The 9,300-nt window shown below is 40.6% G+C and overlaps 1 protein-coding gene across 5 annotated transcripts in view; it reads right to left on the reverse strand.

Annotated features, from left to right (window-relative positions):
- Positions 1-9,300, reverse strand: part of LOC306862881 (protein zer-1 homolog) — a 31,990-nt gene that overhangs the window by 20,641 nt on the left and 2,049 nt on the right. For all 5 annotated transcript variants that reach the window (XR_013783619.1, XR_013783620.1, XM_079405921.1 and 2 more), the window contains exons 2-9: positions 9,262-9,300; positions 8,857-9,007; positions 7,109-7,327; positions 4,847-5,076; positions 4,011-4,184; positions 3,786-3,900; positions 2,586-2,732; positions 1,473-1,646 (exon numbers count right to left, since the gene is read on the reverse strand). The exon at positions 9,262-9,300 is cut by the window's right edge. Coding sequence is in view for 3 of the 5 variants with exons in the window: in XM_079405921.1 (XP_079262047.1) it covers positions 1,473-1,646; positions 2,586-2,732; positions 3,786-3,900; positions 4,011-4,184; positions 4,847-5,076; positions 7,109-7,327; positions 8,857-9,007; positions 9,262-9,300 (1,249 nt within the window). In the remaining 2 variants the exon portion in view is untranslated. The remainder of the gene's footprint in view (positions 1-1,472; positions 1,647-2,585; positions 2,733-3,785; positions 3,901-4,010; positions 4,185-4,846; positions 5,077-7,108; positions 7,328-8,856; positions 9,008-9,261) is intronic.

A 9,300-nucleotide genomic window follows, 5' to 3' on the forward strand; every position in this document is an offset into this window, starting at 1 on the left:
TTTTTAAATCCTCAACGATGACATATATAGACAAAAATAGTCTGTTATTCAACTGAAAAGCAAAAAATGCAACAAAAAAAAAACTAATGTAGGTGCATTTTGAAATCAACCTGTACTTTATGAAATTAAACTTCTATTTTAATTAATTATATGCAGTAATAAACAACATGTAAACTAGAGCTGCACGATTCTGGATAAATTGAGAATCACAATTTTTTTAAATAAATTGCAGATCATGATTCTGAAAAAAAAAAAAAAATTCTATATATATATATATATATATATATATATATATATATATATATATATATATATATATATATATTAGATAACTAAACAAAATAACGTAATTTACAAGTGGTACTGACAAAATGTTCATTGCTTAAGTCTTTTAAAAATATACATTAATTTGAAAAAAATATGAAAATTCAATGAAGGAGTCTGTCTCAGTTCATAAAGACTGGTTTCACTACTGAAATCTCCTGAATGAATGATTCGATGTCAAATACATGTTTCAGGCGGAGGATGATAAGTGCTACAATACAAGTGTTAAGATACTTTCGTCTTGATTGCTACTATAGACAACAAGTGTTTATACCCAAACTACAAACTTTTATCCCAGTAGGCCTACTTCTGTTATTTAAATGTCTGTAACACAGAAATAATGATGTGTGGTTGAAAAGACTGTTTGTGTTGCTCTTTCTGGATCAGCAGCAGCATGAATCCAGATGAATGTCTTTAAGACGCTTCCGATGTGAAACAGCTGTTAGTGCAGTTGTTAGTGTGAGCAGCGCGTCTTGTCGCCACACACACATATCAGTGAAAACAGCATTCACAGCGGAAGCGTGATGATGGCTGACCCTCTGATTCATTAACATGAGCAGCGACACGCTCCACTGACCCTCGCGATGTTAAACAGTCGTAATAGACATCGCTGCATCGGTGTCATTCAGGAATAAGATCGCGTGGGTGTTTGAAGCTCTAATGTAAACACTGCAAAATGTTTAGAGAGGATATTTTCACGTTCTCGCAAAGACACATCTGATCTCGTCACATGCCTACTTTTTAAACATGTGGCTCTCTTGTGAGGGATGTGTGTAAAGGTGATGTTCCTCTAGAAAATGTGATAAATATGTGTTCTGTGTGAACGGCTTGGTTTCAGTTTTGACGTAAACAACATCATCTCCGCATTGAGGTTCTCTTTTTCCGCAATATTTTGAATGAACAACAAATCCAGTGGGTTTAGCTGGATAGGCAAAAAAAAAAAAAAAAAAAAACACATTAAAATGCAACAACACCTACATCGTCATCGCATCTTGTGTGTCACTGATAAGGCTGTCTGACGCACACCTAAACATTGCATTCGAATGTAGATTTTTGTTTTAAATTCAACTATTTTTTTTTGACAGCCCTGTGTGGGAGTGTGTGTGTGTGTGTGTCTGTGTGTGTGTGTGTGTGTGTGCTGAACTCACCGTCACCTCCTGGTAATGCTCCATGCCGTTGAGCACCACCTGTATGACCTGTCTGCGCAGACGGATGCTCTGGTCACTGCGGTACTCTGTGTTGGTGAGGTAAAACAGAGCGGCGCTGCCCGTCACCTGAATACTCTTGTCATATTTATGAGTCTTCAGCGCTGTGATCACCAGCTGCAAACACACAGCAGACACACGTGTTACATGCATGTGCGCTGGGACACCGCAGTCAGAGATCACATGAATGCACTGCACTGGATATTATGGATTTAACTACACTGACACTAGGGGGTGTGTGATATATTGTCTGCAATAATATCGTAATCGTTGTTTTAACAATGTGCGATTTGGCATTGTCAAGTATTTTGCAAAAACCATTCAAAACACCTACAGAGTGCATTACATGATGAAGTCTAGACTAGTGCGCATTTAGAGTGTGTTCTTTCACTGCATGATTCAGTCTAATAAGATGCATTCAGAATAATCACAAAATTCAAGATATGGGGAAATGTATACATTTATATAATTTCATATATTTAATCAATAATCACACAGAGTGCCGTTTTTTTCCTCCAGAAATTACCATGATTACAAATGTAATATAGATTTTTTACAACATATCAAAAAACAAGAAGTTAATTAAGAGACTTACGTTTTAGACACTATATTGCCTGTTTTTGCTCTATTTTGACAACAAACACAGTCACAGCACTGTTCTGCGTCTCTGAGCAACATGATGGTGTTTGGTTCCTGAATGAATCAATAAACCGTTTAAATGATTCGGTTCAATCGCAATGACTCACTTATTAACAGTGGCTTGCTGCCACCTGCTGGCGGTTTTAATTTCACATTTAAAGTATCTTTTGATTTTAACAATATTGACTGCAATGATTATGTTGCAATTAAGCAAAATTTGGTAGTTTGGTACCATCAGATGAGGACAAAAACCTGAACTGAACTGAGCTGAAAAATGACACCAACTTTACAACATTAGCGTTATTTTCCTGTTTATTAATGTGAAGCTGCTCAGGACAACCCCTGTGAGTGTGTGATTGCATGTGAGTGAGTGTGTGTGCGTAGATGTGAGTGAGAGTGTGTGTGTGTGTGAGAGACCTGCAGTGCTCGCAGCAGCTGGCTGCAGTGCTGAATCCTGGCGATGTCGAACAGCTGGTTAATGGCCCGATGGGCCAGCTCGGGTCGCTGTTCTGTGTACGCCTCGATAGCGTTCAGGATCTGATCCTCGTTCTTGGAGCCGGTGACCTGCAAAAACACAGCGAATACAGTCAGAGCACTGGAACGAGTGTGTGTGTGTGTGTGTGTGTGTGTGTGAGAGAGTGTGTGAGAGAGAGGGGCTATTTCTCAATTCCAAGAACGCAAAGAACAGACTTGTGTTCTCGTGGAGACCGGTCTTGCCAAGCTTCCTTGGAAGAACAAACTCGGAAGGGTATGAGGACACAGAACGCAGTGGCCAATGAACAATAAATAAAACACAACATTACAAAATGTCATAACTTATTAAAACATTTCATACTATCATAGATATTACTTTCATATAATTGTATTGTGTTTTATTTGACAGCGTTATAGGTTTAACTGCTAAGATTAATTTTTATACCAATTAAAATGCAGACTTTCTCCGGGTCTTATAACTTTATTAAAAATTAAGCAAAACAAAACGATAAATGTTTACTTTCAACTTCAAGAGCCGTCAAGTATTTGCGAGAGCCAGTTTAAAGCTTACAGGCTTCCGTACACCGGCCGCCCGCAGCATCTTCTGGGATTTCTAGCAGCTCGATTCTCTCAAGTCTCCACTCGATGCATCCTTGATTTCAAGAACACATCCAGGCACTTTCATGCGTCGTCTGTACTTGCGTTCTTGAGAATTGGAACTGAACTTCGACGGTTGATGATGACGTAGAACGAGAACACAAGGACGCAAGATCACCGAAGAACACATATTGAGAAACGGCCTGTGTGTGTGTGTGTGTGTGCGTGCAGTACCTTATACGCGGGTGTATGTGTGTGTGTGTGTGTGTGTGTGTGTGTGTGTATGTGTGCAGTACCTTATACGCGGGTGTATGTGTGTGTGCGTGCGGTACCTTATACGCGGGTGTATGTGTGTGTGTGTGTGTGCAGTACCTTATACGCGGGTATGTGTATGTGTGTGTGTGTGTGTGTGTGTGTGTGTGTGTGTGTGTATGTGTGTGTGTGCAGTACCTTATACGCGGGTATGTGTGTGTGTGTGTGTGTGTATGTGTGTGTGTGCAGTACCTTATACGCGGGTATGTGTGTGTGTGTGTGTGTGTGCAGTACCTTATACGCAGGTATGTGTGTGACATTGCAGAGCGTTGTGTTGTAGAGTCCCAAGAACTGCAGCGGCCTCTTCAGCTCCTGAAACGGGTAAATGCTGCTCTTACACGGCTCGATGCTGTAAAACACAAACACACGTTCAGACAAACACAGAGGGAACGGTGCATGATTTGTGTGTGTGAGTGTGTGTGTGTGTGTGTGTGTGTGTGTGTGAGTGTGTGTCCTCACCTCGGCCGGCCCACAGCGTCCTCAAACGCCGGCACCGTGCAGTTATCCAGCATGATGTGTCCAGAGATGTCCAGAGACACCAGATTGACCAAACTCTGAACGATACTGCTCAAGGTCTTCCTCGTCATCTTGAATTTAGACGTTCTCTGATTCTCTCGTGAGATATCCAGGTGCCTGCAGACAGAACAGACGAAACCTGATCACTGCTCTGTTCCACATACAATACCAGACAAGCGCTCGGAATAACTACAATCTCTCTTCTGCTCACCAAGCCTGCATTTATTTGATCAAAAATACAAACAAACAATAATGTTGTAAAATATTAATGCAATTTAAATCAGCTGTTTTCTATGTGAATATATGTTAAAATGTAAAAGCTGAATTTTCAGCATCATTACTCCAGTCTTCAGTGGCACATGATCTTCAGAAATTAGGATGCATTAAAATTATGTAGTGCCAGCATAGACATTTATAATGTTACAAAAGATTTCTATTAATCTGTGAAGCCTGAGAAATAAAATGTATCACGGTTTCCACAAAAACAGCACAACTGTTTTCAACATTGATAATAATCAGAATCAGTATATTATAATGATTTCTGAAGATCATGTGACACTGAAGACTGGAGTAATGATGCTGAAAATACAGCTGCAGATCACAGAAATACATTACAGTTTAACACATATTCACATAGAAAACAGCTGTTTTACATTCTACTAATATTTCACTGTTTTTGCTGTATTTTTGATTAAATGAATGCAACCTTGGTGAGCAGAAAATACTTCTTTCTTTCTTAAAATCACTGCATTTATTCCAATCTATAGTGTAAAGGTGACCTCAGTCTGCTCATCTGCAGCAGCGTGTGGATCAGCTCCTCCGTCAGCTCCACGTTATACAGCACCAGAGACGCCAGTCGCTCTCTCCACTGCGTGAGGAAGGCCGGCCGGGGCAGATGGACGGCTGACAGGTCCAGCGAGGTCAGAGCGGGCAGCGGCCGCAGCAGCGTCTCCACATCTACCTCCGCCGGCAGGCCTCCCAGGTTCAGCAGACGCAAGCGGTTGAAGTCCTAGGGTTGAGACGGTGAGGACATTTTCACACTGCTTAATCGCCGAGTTTTCCCTACTTTCCTTTGCTTTTAAATAGCTTGTAAAAGCGCCGTGCGCATTTTACTTTCACATCAGTCAAGTCACCTTTATTTATACAGTGCTTCTAACAACACAGATTGTGTCAAAGCAGCTGTACAGCATTAAATAGTGTCAATAATGCAAAACGATACTCAATCTTCAGTTAAAGGCAGCTCATCATTAGCGGAAATTCAGCGTCAGTAGCTTGAATTTAATTCAACAACAAAACACAACGTCAAATCTCTCTTAGCCTATACAGTCGTGGTCAGAATTATTGGCATCCTTGGTAAATATGATCAAAGAAGGCTCTGAAAATAAACCTGCATTATTAATCTTTCATTGAACTAAAACAATTGAAAATGGGGGAAAATAATTTAATAATGAATCGATTAATTTATTTCATAATGATATTTCCTCCCATTTTAAATTCTGATTCTCCAATAAAAGGTTAGATTTTCGAGAATTTTTTAAAATAAAAGATCAAAAGGATCAATAATGCAGATTACTTTTCACAGCCTTCTTTAATCATATTTACCAAGGGTGCCAATAATTCTGACCACGACTGTATGTAATCATAGAACGTTTATCAACAAAACTAATACAAATACGCTATGCTATATGCCTAATATAAAATAACAAATAACTTAGTTTAAATGGGCATACAAAACTGAAAAGCAGTGAACACTGTTACACCAAATAAATAAGAAATGTAGAATGTTTATTAGCAAACAAATAAGAAAGCTTGTAGGCACGGCATACACATTGATGTAAAATTATTTTTAATTCATACTGGAAGCCAGAGAGCGCTCGTGCAGAAACTCCACATATGCATCGCAGATAATGCTCCAGAAAATCCCTAATATAGACGAAGTATCCAGCTATCGCTGAATAAAACGCACAACGAAGATAGAGAAATTTTAATTGATGAAGCTTGAAGACAATAAATTTCCTTTACAAGGAAAGTATCATGCAATGCTAATCGACATGGCCTTTATCACTGTATATATCACGCGCCATATCACCCTGCAGCCCAAGACCGGTCGTCCACTGAAGCTAAGCAGGGTTGAGCTGGTCAGTACCTGGATGGGAGACCTCCGGTGAAAACTAGGTTGCTGTTGGAAGAGGTGTTAGTGAGGCCAGCAGGGGGTGCTCACCCTGTGGTTTGTGTGGGTTCTAACACCCCGGTGTAGTGACGGGGACACTATACTGTCAAAAAGCACTGTCTTTCGGATGAGATGTTAAACCGAGGTCCTGACTCTCTGTGGTCACTAAAAATCCCATGGCACTTCTCGTAAAGAGTAGGGGTGTAACCCCGGTGTCCTGGCCAAATTCCCTCCACTGGCCCTTGTCTATCATGGCCTCCTAATAATCCCCATACACTTGATTGGCTCTATCCCTCTCTCCTCTCCACCTGTAGCTGGTGTGTGGTGAGCGCACTGGTGCCGTTGTCCTGTGGCTGCCGTCGCATCATCCAAGTGGATGCTGCACACTGGTGGTGGTTGAGGAGAGACCCCCACATGATTGTAAAGCACTTTGGGTGTACAGCAATACACAATAAAGCGCTACAAGCATGCATCATTCATATAATACTATCATTCTGTAATATAAAACCACGTCTATGTTATGAAGTTAATTTGGAGAAAAAGCATGTCAATAAATGATATCTTTGTTGGAAGACAGGTTTGTAAACAGGCTAATACACATGCAAAACTGTCTCGCACACGTGCTACTGTAGTATTTTTATTCAGACCGATTTTTTGTGCTCTACAGCCCTGACCAAACCAGTTCCAGATTGTAGAAGGAGCTCCTCATTTAGCGATAAACTCTTCCTCAATTTCACGACCGCCTTCTGCGATTTTTACCGGTATATCACCATCAATAAGATATCGCCCGTCCCTAGGGGGCGGTGATGTAACCGGTGCTGCGGCTAAACAACGGTAACACCGTAAACACGGACTACGGCAGCAAGCCCACCTGGAAGCTGAAGTCCAGGTCGACGGAGTGCCGCTTCGGACGCTCCTCCAGATCGTCCTCGTCCTCGGCGGCCGCCAGCGGAGCGCCGCTCTTCCTGAAGAAGACGCCGGAGCAGCCGAACAGACTGAGCGACAGCAGCGAGTGTCTGAAGCTGTAGAGCGTCCGCAGGCCACGCGCCGTCAGACTGCTACAGTAGGTCAGGTGAAGCTCCATCAGATCCTGCACACACAACACACACACGTCTCTAGAGGAGGACACACATGCTGAGTGTTCAGAAGAACTAATAAAGAGCAGTTTGTGATCTGGAGAGACTGCAGACGGTCTAAATCTAAATGAGTTCAAGAACTTTTTTGTTAAACTTTGTCAGTAGTTTAGTTTGTCTAGTAGTTTAGTTTGTCTAGTAGTTTAGTTTGTCTAGTAGTTTAGTTTGTCTAGTAGTTTAGTTTGTCTAGTAGTTTAGTTTGTCTAGTAGTTTAGTAGTCACTGAAATTGCTGGAAAGTTCATTTCATTTCAGCAAACCAGCTCCAGCTCAACAAATCAAATCAGAACTCATTCAACGCTTCATTTGTTACACATTGTTTCAAAACGGCTTTACAAAAAAACTCATGATATGTGACCCTGGACCACAAAACCAAATTGAAATTGAGATTCATGCACCATCTGAGGACTGAATAAATCTTTCCATTGATGTATGGTTTGTTATGATCGGACAATATTTGTCTGAGATGCAACTATTTGAAAATCTGGAATCTGAGGGAGCAAAAAAATCTAAATATTGAGAAAATCTCCTTTAAAGTTGTTCAAATGAAGTTCTTAGCAATGCATATTACTAATCAAAAATGAAGTTTTGATATATTTATGGTAGGACATTTACTAAATATCTTCATGGAACATGATCTTAATATCCTGATGATTTTTGTCATAAAAGAGAAATGTATAATTTTGATCCATACAATGTATTGTTGTCTATTGCTACAAATATACGTGTTACTTCACATACTATGGTTTAAAATATCTTAAAGCAGGATGTACTTATATATCCAACTTCACATATACAGCTAGATAGAAATGTACATTTTGCAACAAAATAAGACAAATCAGGCAGTTTGAGGTTTGCTATGGTCTATATATTGCTTTAACATGTAATTACTTCTATGTCTACATTACTACGTATTTCTGTTCATTACTTTGTGTTGGTATAATGAAGGAAAATGATTAAAACAGATTTTTCCTTGTTTTCATTTAGTGAAAAACTCTGTGGAAACATGCTTTGATTATTCTGAACTAGATCTTTACAGTATTTCATGTCTGTATTTAAATGTACAAAGGGCTGTTTGGTTGGAAAAACACTATTTTAGCCATTTCAGAGTAAATAATGATATTATCGAGACACTAGGCTCATTATTTCTGAATGAAACCATTTCAGTTCAGTATCACCACACAAGAGCTGAAAGTGAAAGTATTTAGACTCACATAAGAAATGCATTTAAAGTCAGCATGAGCTGAAATGTTACCCTACCTACTGTCCAAACGCATTTTATAGATCAGTGAACATTTCATCTGTGCATATGCTTCATATTTAATCGAGAGGTCATCACTGGACAGATGTTTTGATCATTAAGTCCTTTTAAGCTCACGCTGCTCTACACACACTTGAGAGCCACGCCCACATCTCAACATCCATTTACACATACATTTATTCTTTTTGGATTAATGCTAGTGATGGAGGACAGCGGGAGTTTCTCACCTGTTTCCCGATGGCCTCCAGGTCTCGGTCTCGCACCTGATCCTCCCTCAGCTGCAGGCGGGTCAGTCTGGTGCTGCGCGGGTCACTGAAGAGCTGGAAGAAGCCGTCCTGCGGCTCGAAGTCACTGTCAGTGTGCACCAGATCCATGTACCTGCGGATCAGAAGCATCAGGTCACCATCAGCACACGACACACTCCTCCAGGAGACTCAGTAACATCAATACAGACAGCTTCACAGTATTAAACAGTGTGTAATAATGCAGAAGGAACACAGTAAACACTCAGTTCATCATTGACTCAGTGAAACAGTGATGAAAACAGTGATGTCATTGCCCAGCTCAGCTCAGGTTAAACAGCATCTGTGTGATCGAGCTGACGATGTCGCTGGAAGCTAAGCTCTACCCACACGTTGACGAGCCGGTCGCAGATCTCGCCGGGCAGGAAG

The sequence above is a fragment of the Barbus barbus genome (genome assembly GCF_936440315.1).
Source record: "Barbus barbus genome assembly, chromosome: 43".
Classification (NCBI taxonomy): Eukaryota; Metazoa; Chordata; class Actinopteri; order Cypriniformes; family Cyprinidae; genus Barbus; species Barbus barbus.